This window comes from Bufo bufo, chromosome 2, assembly GCF_905171765.1.
Source record: "Bufo bufo chromosome 2, aBufBuf1.1, whole genome shotgun sequence".
NCBI classification, from domain to species: domain Eukaryota; kingdom Metazoa; phylum Chordata; class Amphibia; order Anura; family Bufonidae; genus Bufo; species Bufo bufo.
The window spans coordinates 32507835-32522873 of NC_053390.1; the positions used below are offsets into that span (position 1 = coordinate 32507835).

General features: G+C 45.4%; 1 protein-coding gene across 12 annotated transcripts in view; it reads left to right on the top strand.

The window, feature by feature from the left end:
- Positions 1-6191: 6191 nt before the first annotated feature.
- Positions 6192-15039, top strand: part of FAM219A (family with sequence similarity 219 member A) — a 75710-nt gene continuing 66862 nt past the window's right edge. For 10 of the 12 annotated variants that reach the window (XM_040420856.1, XM_040420860.1, XM_040420857.1 and 7 more), the window contains exon 1: positions 6192-6292. In XM_040420856.1, the coding sequence (XP_040276790.1) occupies positions 6215-6292 (78 nt within the window). In that variant the 5' untranslated portion in view covers positions 6192-6214. Of the gene's footprint in view, positions 6293-6636; positions 6796-15039 lie in introns of those variants that run through there. The other 2 variants (XM_040420868.1, XM_040420866.1) reach the window with 2 other exon arrangements.

The following is a 15039-nucleotide window of genomic DNA, read 5'->3' on the forward strand; positions in this document are numbered from 1 at the left end:
CGTAGCAAAGCAGCCCCAAACCATGATGCCCCCACCACCACACTTAACAGTTGGGATGAGGTTTTGATGTTGGTGTGCTGTACCTCTTTTTCTCTACACATAGTGTTGTGTGTTTCTTCCAAACAACTCAACTTTGGTTTCATCTGTCCACAGAATATTTTGCCAGTACTGCTGTGGAACATCCACGTGCTCTTGTGCAAACTGTAAACGTGCAGCAATGTTTTTTTGGACAGCAGTGGCTTCCTCTGTGGTATCCTCCCATGAAATCCATTCTTGTTTAGTGTTTTACGTATCGTAGATTCGCTAACAGGGATGTTAGCATATGCCAGAGACTTTTGTAAGTCTTTAGCTAACACTCTAGGATTCTTCTTCACCTCATTGAGCAGTCTGCGCTGTGCTCTTGCAATCATCTTTACAGGACGGCGACTCCTAGGGAGAGTAGCAGCAGTGCTGAACTTTCTCCATTTATAGACAATTAGTCTTACCGTGGACTGATGAACAGCAAGGCTTTTGGAGATGCTTTTATAACCCTTTCCAGCTTTATGCAAGTCAACAATTCTTAATCGTAGGTCTTCTGAGAGCTCTTTTGTGCGAGGCATCATTCACATCAGGCAATGCTTCTTGTGAAAAGCAAACCCAGAACTGGTGTGTGTATTTTATAGGGCAGCTGTATCCAACACCTCCAATCTCATCTCATTGATTGGAATACAGTTGGCTAACACCTCACTCCAATTAGCTCTTGGAGATGTCATTAGTCTAGGGGTTCACATACTTTTTCCACCTGCACTGTGAATGTTTACATGGTGTGTTCAATAAAAACATGGTAACATTTAATTCTTTGTGTGTTATTAGTTTAAGCAGACTGTGATTGTCTATTGTTGTGACTTAGATGAAGATCAGATCACATTTTATGACCAATTTGTGCAGAAATCCATATCATTCCAAAGGGTTCACATACTTTTTCTTGCAACTATATATATATATATATATATATATATATAGGTGAGGTATATGTTTATAGAGGTGAGGTGTATGTGTATATATATATAGAGGTGACTGGTGAGGTATATATGTATATATAGAGGTGAGGTATATGTATATATATATAGAGGTGAGGTATATATATATATATATAGGGGAGGTATATAGAGGTGAGGTATATATATATATATATATATATAGAGGTGAGGTATATAGAGGTGAGGTGTATATATATATATATATAGGTGAGGTGTATATATATATATATATAGAGGTGAGGTATCTGTATATAGAGGTGAGGTATATATATATATATAGGTGAGGTATATATATATATATATAGAGGTGAGGTATATAGAGGTGAGGTATATGTATATATATAGAGGTGAGGTATATGTATATATATAGAGGTGAGGTATATATATAGAGGTGAGGTATATATATATATATATAGGGGAGGTATATAGAGGTGAGGTATATATATATATATATATATATATATATAGAGGTGAGGTATATAGAGGTGAGGTGTATATATATATATAGAGGTGAGGTATCTGTATATAGAGGTGAGGTATATATATATATATATAGGTGAGGTATATATATATATATAGAGGTGAGGTATATATATATATATATATATATATAGAGGTGAGGTGTATATATATATATATATATAGAGGTGAGGTGTAGAGGTGAGGTATATATATATATGTAGAGGTGAGGTATCTGTATATAGAGGTGAGGTATATATATATATATATATATATATGTAGAGGTGAGGTGTATAGAGGTGAGGTGTATATATATATATAGAGGTGAGGTGTAGAGGTGAGGTATATATATATATGTAGAGGTGAGGTATCTGTATATAGAGGTGAGGTATATATATATATATATATATATATATAGAGGTGAGGTATATATATATATATATATAGAGGTGAGGTATATAGAGGTGAGGTGTATATATATATATATATATATATATATATAGAGAGGTGAGGTGTATATATATATATATATGTAGAGGTGAGGTATCTGTATATAGAGGTGAGGTATATATATATATATATATATATAGAGGTGAGGTATATGTATATATATATATATATAGAGGTGAGGTATATATATATATAGAGGTGAGGTATATGTATATATATAGAGGTGAGGTATATGTATATATATAGAGGTGAGGTATATATATATATAGAGGTGAGGTATATGTATATATATAGAGGTGAGGTATATGTATATATATAGAGGTGAGGTATATATATATATAGAGGTGAGGTATATGTATATATATAGAGGTGAGGTATATGTATATATATAGAGGTGAGGTATATGTATATATAGAGGTGAGGTATAGAGGTGAGGTATATGTATATATATAGAGGTGAGGTATAGAGGTGAGGTATATGTATATATATATAGAGGTGAGGTATAGAGGTGAGGTATATATATATATATATAGAGGTGAGGTATATGTATATATATATATAGAGGTGAGGTATATATATATATATAGAGGTGAGGTATAGAGGTGAGGTATATATATATATATATAGAGGTGAGGTATATGTATATATATAGAGGTGAGGTATATATATATATATATATATATATAGGTGAGGTATATATATATATAGAGGTGAGGTATATATATATACACTGCGTGCAGAATTATTAGGCAAATGAGTATTTTGACCACATCATCCTCTTTATGCATGTTGTCTTACTCCAAGCTGTATAGGCTCGAAAGCCTACTACCAATTAAGCATATTAGGTGATGTGCATCTCTGTAATGAGAAGGGGTGTGGTCTAATGACATCAACACCCTATATTAGATGTGCATAATTATTAGGCAACTTCCTTTCCTTTGGCAAAATGGGTCAAAAGAAGGACTTGACAGGCTCAGAAAAGTCAAACATAGTGAGATATCTTGCAGAGGGATGCAGCATTCTTAAAATTGCAAAGCTTCTGAAGCGTGATCATCGAACAATCAAGCGTTTCATTCAAAATAGTCAACAGGGTCGCAAGAAGCGTGTGGAAAAACCAAGGCGCAAAATAACTGCCCATGAACTGAGAAAAGTCAAGCGTGCAGCTGCCAAGATGCCACTTGCCACCAGTTTGGCCATATTTCAGAGCTGCAACATCACTGGAGTGCCCAAAAGCACAAGGTGTGCAATACTCAGAGACATGGCCAAGGTAAGAAAGGCTGAAAGACGACCACCACTGAACAAGACACACAAGCTGAAACGTCAAGACTGGGCCAAGAAATATCTCAAGACTGATTTTTCTAAGGTTTTATGGACTGATGAAATGAGAGTGAGTCTTGATGGGCCAGATGGATGGTGTGGCTGGATTGGTAAAGGGCAGAGAGCTCCAGTCCGACTCAGACGCCAGCAAGGTGGAGGTGGAGTACTGGTTTGGGATGGTATCATCAAAGATGAGCTTGTGGGGCCTTTTCGGGTTGAGGATGGAGTCAAGCTCAACTCCCAGTCCTACTGCCAGTTTCTGGAAGACACCTTCTTCAAGCAGTGGTACAGGAAGAAGTCTGCATCCTTCAAGAAAATCATGTTTTTCTTGAAGGACAATGCTCCATCACACGCGTCCAAGTACTCCACAGCGTGGCTGGCAAGAAAGGGTATAAAAGAAGAAAATCTAATGACATGGCCTCCTTGTTCACCTGATCTGAACCCCATTGAGAACCTGTGGTCCATCATCAAATGTGAGATTTGCAAGGAGGGAAAACAGTACACCTCTCTGAACAGTGTCTGGGAGGCTGTGGTTGCTGCTGCACGCAATGTTGATGGTGAACAGATCAAAACACTGACAGAATCCATGGATGGCAGGCTTTTGAGTGTCCTTGCAAAGAAAGGTGGCTATATTGGTCACTGATTTGTTTTTGTTTTGTTTTTGAATGTCAGAAATGTATATTTGTGAATGTTGAGATGTTATATTGGTTTCACTGGTAGAAATAAATAATTGAAATGGGTATATATTTGTTTTTTGTTAAGTTGCCTAATAATTATGCACAGTAATAGTCACCTGCACACACAGATATCCCCCTAAAATAGCTAAAACTAAAAACAAACTAAAAACTACTTCCAAAAATATTCAGCTTTGATATTAATGAGTTTTTTGGGTTCATTGAGAACATGGTTGTTGTTCAATAATAAAATTAATCCTCAAAAATACAACTTGCCTAATAATTCTGCACTCCCTGTATATACAGGTGAGGTATAGAGGTGAGGTATATATATATATATATATAGAGGTGAGGTATATATGTATATAGAGGTGAGGTATCTGTATATAGAGGTGAGGTATAGAGGTGAGGTATATATATATATATATAGAGGTGAGGTATATGTATATAAATATAGAGGTGAGGTATATGTATATATATAGAGGTGAGGTATATGTATATATATATAGAGGTGAGGTGTATATATATATATATATATAGAGGTGAGGTGTATATATATATATATGTAGAGGTGAGGTATCTGTATATAGAGGTGAGGTATATATATATATATATATATATAGAGGTGAGGTATATGTATATATATATATATATAGAGGTGAGGTATATATATATATAGAGGTGAGGTATATGTATATATATAGAGGTGAGGTATATGTATATATATAGAGGTGAGGTATATATATATATAGAGGTGAGGTATATGTATATATATATAGAGGTGAGGTATATGTATATATATAGAGGTGAGGTATATGTATATATATAGAGGTGAGGTATATGTATATATATAGAGGTGAGGTATATATATATATAGAGGTGAGGTATATGTATATATATAGAGGTGAGGTATATGTATATATATAGAGGTGAGGTATATGTATATATAGAGGTGAGGTATATATATATATATAGAGGTGAGGTATATATATATATATAGAGGTGAGGTATATATATATATATAGAGGTGAGGTATATATATATATATATAGGGGAAAAGGCAACAGGAGCCGCACTGCGACAAACAATGTCAGCGGAGTGCAAGCGGCTATGGAGGCGGTCCCCCTCCAAGGCATATAACAAAAAAGAAATTCCGCAGCACTTCCAAGGCGTAAAATGAAAAAAAGTACTTTATTTACCAGACAGCTGTCTGGTAAATAAAGTACTTTTTTTCATTTTACGCCTTGGAAGTGCTGCGGAATTTCTTTTTTGTTATATATATAGGGGAGGTATATAGAGGTGAGGTATATATATATATATAGAGGTGAGGTATCTGTATATAGAGGTGAGGTATATATATATATATAGAGGTGAGGTATATATATATATATATAGGGGAGGTATATAGAGGTGAGGTATATATATATATATAGAGGTGAGGTATCTGTATATAGAGGTGAGGTATATATATATATATAGAGGTGAGGTATATATATATATATATATATAGGGGAGGTATATAGAGGTGAGGTATATATATATATATATATATAGAGGTGAGATATATATATATATATATATATAGAGGTGAGGTATCTGTATATAGAGGTGAGGTATATATATATATATATAGGGGAGGTATATAGAGGTGAGGTATATATATATATATATATATAGAGGTGAGATATATATATATATATATATATAGAGGTGAGGTATCTGTATATAGAGGTGAGGTATATATATATATATATAGGGGAGGTATATAGAGGTGAGGTATATATATATATATAGAGGTGAGGTATATATATATATATAGAGGTGAGGTATATATATATATATATATATATAGAGGTGAGGTATATATATATATATAGAGGTGAGGTATATGTATATATATATATATAGAGGTGAGGTATATGTATATGTATATATATAGAGGTGAGGTATATGTATATATATATAGAGGTGAGGTATATATATATATATAGAGGTGAGGTATATATATATATATATATATAGAGGTGAGGTATATATATATATATATAGAGGTGAGGTATATGTATATATATATAGAGGTGAGGTATATATATATATATAGAGGTGAGGTATATATATATATATAGAGGTGAGGTATATATATATATATAGAGGTGAGGTTTATGTTTACGCCTCCTGTGCCCATGTTCTGGATTTCGCCCTGGTCACGTGGGCTGGCGCTGTATTTACAGCTCTCTGAGGCCACGCCCCCGGCGGTCACAATGGCCTCCTCTGTCCCCTTGCTCTGCGGTTGTGATGGAGGGGGCCCTGATTCCCCGCACAGCTGTGAGCCCCGCTGACCGCACACGGACCGGCTGCCGGTTATCCTACACGGTACCGTAGTCTCATCTCACTCAGGCCATGGCAACAGCGGCTTGTGACGTCATAGACGTGCCTTTTACTGACTGTCAGTCTGACCCCACCCCCGCCGCACCCGCTAATTCATATTCAGGAGCAGGTGCGCAGCTGTCACTGTTGGCTCCTCCCATCTACTAAATATTCATCGAGAGCTCCTCCCACCTCCCGATTTGGCGTTGACTTTCCCGTCTGTATCCATGACCCCGCCTTCCTGGCTCCTAAATATTAAGCAGCAGGCCACGCCCAGCTGTTGAATATTTTAGCGGGGCTCCGGAGCCGGAAGCAGAGCTGTTGAGTCAGTGCGAGGGGCGGAGCCAGACGGAGCCTCCGCCTCCTCCGCTGCCGCCCGCCTCCTCCACCGTCCTCCTGCTCCTCAGCCTCAGCACCAGCCGCAGAGCCCGGCCCTCCGCTCCGGCACCATGATGGAGGAGATAGACCGATTCCAGGTGCCTACCGTGCACTCCGAAATGCAGCCATTGGTGAGCCACCCGGTCACTACCACCACCACCATCATCATCACCACCACCATCATCGTCCTCCTCCTCCCCCCGTGTATGTCATGTGACAGGGGTATTATGGGTGCAGTGATGATGGGGGTGGTAGTGCCAGAGGTGCAGAGACATGGTGGAATAATGGAGGTTATACTGTCGGGGAGCTTATGTGATCGCTGGTGACGATGGGGGTTGTAGTATCAGAGGTTCATGGAGATGATGAAATCAGGGTAATCGTATCAAAGGAAACATTATGATGATAGGGGTTATAGTAACATGTACTGGGACATGAGAGTATCCTTGGCAAAATGATGGGGGTTGTAGTACCATGGGTGTGATGTTATGTAAGATCCTTATGTATTCCAGCACCTCCGAGCGCTGATAATATGGATGCTGACACCGGGGGGCGCTGCAGGTGCTGGAGGGGTACTGCTTGGATAGGATGATGGGAGTTGTGATCAGTGGTGTCATGTGTGTGTCACATCTTCTGCCCGGTGGTCTGTGTGTCACATCTTCTGCCCGGCGTCGTGTGTGTCACGTCTTCCGCCTGGTGGTCTGTGTGTCACGTCTTCTGCCCGGTGTCATGTGTGACATCTCCTGCCCGGTGGTCTCTGTGTCACGTCTTCTGCCCGGTGGTCTCTGTGTCACCTCTGCTGCCCGGTGGTCTCTGTGTCACCTCTTATGCCCGGTGGTCTCTGTGTCACCTCTGCTGCCCGGTGGTCTCTGTGTCACCTCTTATGCTCAGTGGTCTGTGTGTCACGTCTTCTGCCCGGTGGTCTGTGTGTCACGTCTTCTGCCCGGTGTCGTGTGTGTGTCACGTCTTCTGCCCGGTGGTCTGTGTGTCACGTCTTCTGCCCGGTGGTCTGTGTGTCACGTCTTCTGCCCGGTGGTCTGTGTGTCACGTCTGCTGCCCGGTGGTCTCTGTGTCACGTCTGCTGCCCGGTGGTCTCTGTGTCACGTCTGCTGCCCGGTGGTCTCTGTGTCACGTCTGCTGCCCGGTGGTCTCTGTGTCACGTCTGCTGCCCGGTGGTCTCTGTGTCACGTCTTCTGCCCGGTGGTCTGTGTGTCACGTCTTCTGCCCGGTGGTCTCTGTGTCACGTCTGCTGCCCGGTGGTCTCTGTGTCACGTCTGCTGCCCGGTGGTCTCTGTGTCACGTCTGCTGCCTGTGGTCTCTGTGTCACCTCTTATGCTCAGTGGTCTCTGTGTCACCTCTTATGCCCGGCGGTCTCTGTGTCACCTCTTATGCCCGGCGGTCTCTGTGTCACCTCTTATGCCCGGTGGTCTCTGTGTCACCTCTTACGCCCGGCGGTCTCTGTGTCACGTCTTACGCCCGGCGGTGTCTGTCACGTCTTACGCCCGGCGGTCTGTGTGTCACCTCTTATGCCCGGCGGTGTCTGTGTCACCTCTTATGCCCGGCGGTCTCTGTGTCACCTCTTATGCCCGGCGGTCTCTGTGTCACCTCTTATGCCCGGCGGTCTCTGTGTCACCTCTTATGCCCGGCGGTGTCTGTGTCACCTCTTATGCCCGGCGGTGTCTGTGTCACCTCTTATGCCCGGCGGTGTCTGTGTCACCTCTTATGCCCGGCGGTGTCTGTGTCACCTCTTATGCCCGGCGGTGTCTGTGTCACCTCTTATGCCCGGCGGTGTCTGTGTCACCTCTTATGCCCGGCGGTGTCTGTGTCACCTCTTATGCCCGGCGGTGTCTGTGTCACCTCTTATGCCCGGCGGTGTCTGTGTCACCTCTTATGCCCGGCGGTCTCTGTGTCACCTCTTATGCCCGGCGGTCTCTGTGTCACCTCTTATGCCCGGCGGTCTCTGTGTCACCTCTTATGCCCGGTGGTCTCTGTGTCACCTCTTACGCCCGGCGGTCTCTGTGTCATGTCTTACGCCCGGCGGTGTCTGTCACGTCTTACGCCCGGCGGTCTGTGTGTCACCTCTTATGCCCGGAGGTGTCTGTGTCACCTCTTATGCCCGGCGGTCTCTGTGTCACCTCTTATGCCCGGCGGTCTCTGTGTCACCTCTTATGCCCGGCGGTCTCTGTGTCACCTCTTATGCCCGGCGGTCTCTGTGTCACCTCTTACGCCCGGCGGTGTCTGTCACGTCTTACGCCCGGCGGTCTGTGTGTGCCACCTCTTACGCCCGGTGTTGTTTTCGGTTCTCCTGGGTGTGGTGTGTGGATGGAGCGCTCCTCCTGGAGGTTCAGGGGTTAATCCCCGGGAGACACCGGCTCTTTTCTTCTTCATTGACTCCATTATAATGGCCGCCTGTGAGTCAGCTGCTGCTCGGCCTGTGCCTTGTGCTCACTACACGGCTGTGCCCCGGGCCCCCGAGGACTGAGCCGGGCCTGTGGGTGGGGGCAGGGCCCGGCCGGCATATTATACCGCTGCATGTGATGAAATAGTGTGCAAGATAATTGTGTACAATCCGATTGTCTCCAATGTGGCGGACGATCACCCGAATATGAGGGATCACAAAATTTATACTGTATTGTGGGCTCCGGGCTGTAGATTATACATCACACGGGGTGGAGGGATATTTATACCGTATTGTGGGGTCCGGGCTGTAGATTATACATCACACGGGGTGGAGTGATATTTATACCGTATTGTGGGGTCCGGGCTGTAGATTATACATCACACGGGGTGGAGGGATATTTATACCGTATTGTGGGGTCTGGGCTGTAGATTATACATCACACGGGGTGGAGGGATATTTATACCGTATTGTGGGGTCCGGGCTGTAGATTATACATCACACGGGGTGGAGTGATATTTATACCGTATTGTGGGGTCCCGGCTGTAGATTATACATCACACGGGGTGGAGTGATATTTATACCGTATTGTGGGGTCTGGGCTGTAGATTATACATCACACGGGGTGGAGTGATATTTATACCGTATTGTGGGGTCCGGGCTGTAGATTATACATCACACGGGGTGGAGGGATATTTATACTGTATTGTGGGGTCCGGGCTGTAGATTATACATCACACGGGGTGGAGGGATATTTATACCGTATTGTGGGGTCCCGGCTGTAGATTATACATCACACGGGGTGGAGGGATATTTATACCGTATTGTGGGGTCCGGGCTGTAGATTATACATCACACGGGGTGCAGTGATATTTATACCGTATTGTGGGCTCCGGGCTGTAGATTATACATCACATGGGGTGGAGTGATATTTATACCGTATTGTGGGGTCCCGGCTGTAGATTATACATCACACGGGGTGGAGTGATATTTATACCGTATTGTGGGGTCTGGGCTGTAGATTATACATCACACGGGGTGGAGTGATATTTATACCGTATTGTGGGGTCCGGGCTGTAGATTATACATCACACGGGGTGGAGTGATATTTATACCGTATTGTGGGGTCCCGGCTGTAGATTATACATCACACTGGGTGGAGTGATATTTATACCGTATTGTGGGGTCCGGGCTGTAGATTATACATCACACGGGGTGGAGTGATATTTATACTGTATTGTGGGCTTCGGGCTGTAGATTATACATCACACTGGGTGGAGTGATATTTATACCGTATTGTGGGGTCCGGGCTGTAGATTATACATCACACGGGGTGGAGTGATATTTATACCGTATTGTGGGCTCCGGGCTGTAGATTATACATCACACGGGGTGGAGTGATATTTATACTGTATTGTGGGCTCCGGGCTGTAGATTATACATCACACGGGGTGGAGTGATATTTATACTGTATTGTGGGGTCTGGGCTGTAGATTATACATCACACGGGGTGCAGTGATATTTATACCGTATTGTGGGCTCCGGGCTGTAGATTATACATCACACGGGGTGGAGTGATATTTATACTGTATTGTGGGGTCTGGGCTGTAGATTATACATCACACGGGGTGGAGTGATATTTATACCGTATTGTGGGGTCCGGGCTGTAGATTATACATCACACGGGGTGCAGTGATATTTATACCGTATATATACTAGAAGAAGGACTCGGCTTCGCACGGATATATTTCATTTAATGTTTCTGTGTGTCGTTAAAAGATATCGACAGTATCCCCCATAACAGTGACCTCTACAGCACCCCGCCCCTTTATTAGTGACCTCTGACCTCTACAGCACCCCGCCCCTTTATTAGTGACCTCTGACCTCTACAGCACCCCGCCCCTTTATTAGTGACCTCCACAGCACTCGCCCCTTTATTAGTGACCTCCACAGCACCCGCCCCTTTATTAGTGACCTCCACAGCACCCCGCCCCTTTATTAGTGACCTCCACAGCACCCCGCCCCTTTATTAGTGACCTCCACAGCACCCTGCCCCTTTATTAGTGACCTCTACAGCACCCTGCCCCTTTATTAGTGACCTCTACAGCACCCTGCCCCTTTATTAGTGACCTCCACAGCACCCTGCCCCTTTATTAGTGACCTCCACAGCACCCTGCCCCTTTATTAGTGACCTCCACAGCACCCGCCCCTTTATTAGTGACCTCTACAGCACCCCGCCCCTTTATTAGTGACCTCCACAGCACCCTGCCCCTTTATTAGTGACCTCCACAGCACCCGCCCCTTTATTAGTGACCTCCACAGCACCCCGCCCCTTTATTAGTGACCTCCACAACATCCCACCCCCTTAACAGTGACTTCTATAGCGTACCATTCCCTTAAGGCTAAGTTCACACGAACGTGTGTGATCTGTGGCCGTATTGCGGCCCGCAAATCGCGGGCCGCAATACACGGCCACAGTTCCGTGTGAATTCCACATCACGGATGCGGACCCATTCACTTCAATGGGTCCGCTAATCCGGAATCGCGGAACGGCCGCACGGGACGGGACCCCTCGGAAGCACTACGGAGTGCCTCCGTAGGGTTACGTCCCGTACTTCCGTTCCGCTAAAAGATAGAACAAGTCCTATCTTTTAGCGGAACGGCCGGATCGCGGACCCATTAAAGTGAATGGGTCCGCGATCCGATGCGGCTGACCTACGGCCGGCGATCGTGCATTGCGGCCCGCTATTTGCAGCACAGGCACGGGTCACACACGTTTGTGTGAACCCGGCCTAACTGTGACCTCCACCGTTCCCTGCCCCCTTAAGCCCTCTTTCACACTACCGTATGGCTATTTCAGTGTTTTGCGGTCTGTTTTTCACGGATCCGTTGTTTCGATTTTTATTTTTTTTTGTTTCCGTTGTGTTTCCGTTCCGTTTTTCCGTTCCGATTTTCCGTAAGGCATATACATTATACAGTTTTTTTCATAGAAAAAATTGGGCTGGGCATAACATTTTCAATAGATGGTTTCGCAAAAACGGAACGGATACGAAAGACATACGGATGCATTTCCGTATGTGTTCCGTTTTTTTTGCGGACCCATTGACTTGAATGGAGCCACGGAACGTGATTTGCGGGCAATAATAGGACATGTTCTATCTTTCAACGGAACGGAAATACGGAAACGGAATGCATACGGAGTACATTCAGTTTTTTTTGCGGAACCATTAAAATGAAAAACGGCCCGCAAAACGGAAAAAAAAAAAACACTGTAGTGTGAAAGAGGCCTAACAGTGACCTCTACAGCAGCCCGCCCCCTTAACAGTGACCTCTACAGCAGCCCGCCCCCTTAACAGTGACCTCTACAGCAGCCCGCCCCCTTAACAGTGACCTCTACAGCAGCCCGCCCCCTTAACAGTGACCTCTACAGCAGCCCGCCCCCTTAACAGTGACCTCTACAGCAGCCCGCCCCCTTAACAGTGACCTCTACAGCAGCCCGCCCCCTTAACAGTGACCTCTACAGCAGCCCGCCCCCTTAACAGTGACCTCTACAGCAGCCCGCCCCCTTAACAGTGACCTCTACAGCAGCCCGCCCCCTTAACAGTGACCTCTACAGCAGCCCGCCCCCTTAACAGTGACCTCTACAGCAGCCCGCCCCCTTAACAGTGACCTCTACAGCAGCCCGCCCCCTTAACAGTGACCTCCACAGCAGCCTGCCCTTAGGGTGGCCAGAGGTCCAGTTTTAGGCCGGACAGTCCGGCTTTCAGACCCCTGTCCTCCGTCTGGCGCAGGGCCTGGGTGGACATAGGGATGTTCTTTTGAGCAGCTCACTCTCAGACAGCAGCACTGTGCTGTCTGAGAGTGAGCTGCAGGGAGAAAGTCACCCTCCCTCCCACCCCTGCAGCTGACAGAAGTTGATTTTTACCTTCATTTTTACAATCCCCATCGACTGCGGAGGGGGAGGGGCGTGGTTTAACGGGACCTGGGGGCGGGGTTTTTAAGTCCGTCTTTTGAGGGTGGCCTGAATGGTCACCTTACCTGCCCCCTGAACTGTGACCTCCACAGCACTCCGCTCCCTTAACAGTGTCATCCACAGCGCCCTGCCCCTTTAAAGCTGACCTACAGCAGTGAAGAAAAATGGCTGGGTTGTTATGGAAACCTGGTGTAAAACTGTGTGTATGTGGAAACTAAGGGCCTGCGAGCTTCTATTGGCTGATAAGGGTCATGTGACCAGGCATTGGCTATTGCATTTTTTGGGAATATCTCAGGCACGGTACGTCCTAGAGAGCTGAGACCGGTCTATAACCTTCCCGGACACCTGAAATGCGACGGTGCGGATTCCTTTAGCGGACATACACACACACTCAGCTTTATATAGTAGATTGTGGGGTCCGGGCTGTAGATTATACATCACACGGGGTGTTTATACTTCAGCTATGACCTGTTGACCTGTGATGTCATATGTCTTGTGACGCCCCAGCGTGCTGTGATGTCATCATATGTCCGCCTTGTTGTGACCAGGGCTGCGGTATGTGTTATATGACCGCCGTCCCTATCTATCAGGAGGTTTAGATTTCCAGCGAGTGTCTCCTCAGCATGTTCTTCAAGGTGTCTCCTACACATGGTCTGTGGTGGGGCCCTGACATCGGGGCCCTTGTGCTTGGTAGGACTGCAGGTCTACAGAGCCCCTGCGCTGTCTGTTTCCCGGATTGCCGGCTGAGGAGCTCGCTGCTCACCAGGGTGCGGTCACTTCCACAGGAAACCCCTGGACGCTGCGCTTTATAATCACACCCTGCTACATGGAGAGCACATCTGTAGCTTTCTAATAGCCGGGCAACAACTCTGCTTGCTGTCAATGAATGGAAACGTTTATTCTCTGCATCCAGGGGCAGAGAACCTTAAAGGGCTTCTGTCATCCCCCCAACCCCCAATTTTCAGTTTTTGATTTATTATACACTGCTCAAAAAAATAAAGGGAACACAAAAATAGCACATCCTAGATCTGAGTTAATTAAATATTCTTCTGAAATACTTGGTTCTTTACATAGTTGAATGTGCTGACAACAAAATCACACAAAAATAAAAAAATGGAAATCAAATTTTTCAACCCATGAAGGTCTGGATTTGGAGTCCCACTCAAAATTAAAGTGGAAAAACACACTACAGGCTGATCCAACTTTGATGTAATGTCCTTAAAACAAGTCAAAATGAGGCTCAGTAGTGTGTGTGGCCTCCACGTGCCTGTATGACCTCCCTACAACGCCTGTGCATGCTCCTGATGAGGTGGCGGACGGTCTCCTGAGGGATCTCCTCCCAGACCTGGACTAAAGCATCTGCCAACTCCTGGACAGTCTGTGGTGCAACGTGACGTTGGTGGATAGAGCGAGACATGATGTCCCAGATGTGCTCAATTGGATTCAGGTCTGGGGAACGGGCGGGCCAGTCCATAGCATCAATGCCTTCGTCTTGCAGGAACTGCTGACACACTCCAGCCACATGAGGTCTAGCATTGTCTTGCATTAGGAGGAACCCAGGGCCAACCGCACCAGCATATGGTCTCACAAGAGGTCTGAGGATCTCATCTCGGTACCTAATGGCAGTCAGGTTACCTCTGGCGAGCACATGGAGGGCTGTGCGGCCCTCCAAAGAAATGCCACCCCACACCATTACTGACCCAATGCCAAACCGGTCATGCAGGAGGATGTTGCAGGCAGCAGAACGTTCTCCACGGCGTCTCCAGACTCTGTCACGTCTGTCACATGTGCTCAGTGTGAACCTGCTTTCATCTGTGAAGAGCACAGGGCGCCAGTGGCGAATTTGCCAATCTTGGTGTTCTCTGGCAAATGCCAAACGTCCTGCACGGTGTTGGGCTGTAAGCACAACCCCCACCTGTGGACGTCGGGCCCTCATATCACCCTCATGGAGTCTGTTTCTGACTGTTTGAGCAGACACATGCACATTTGTGGCCTGCTGGAGGTCAT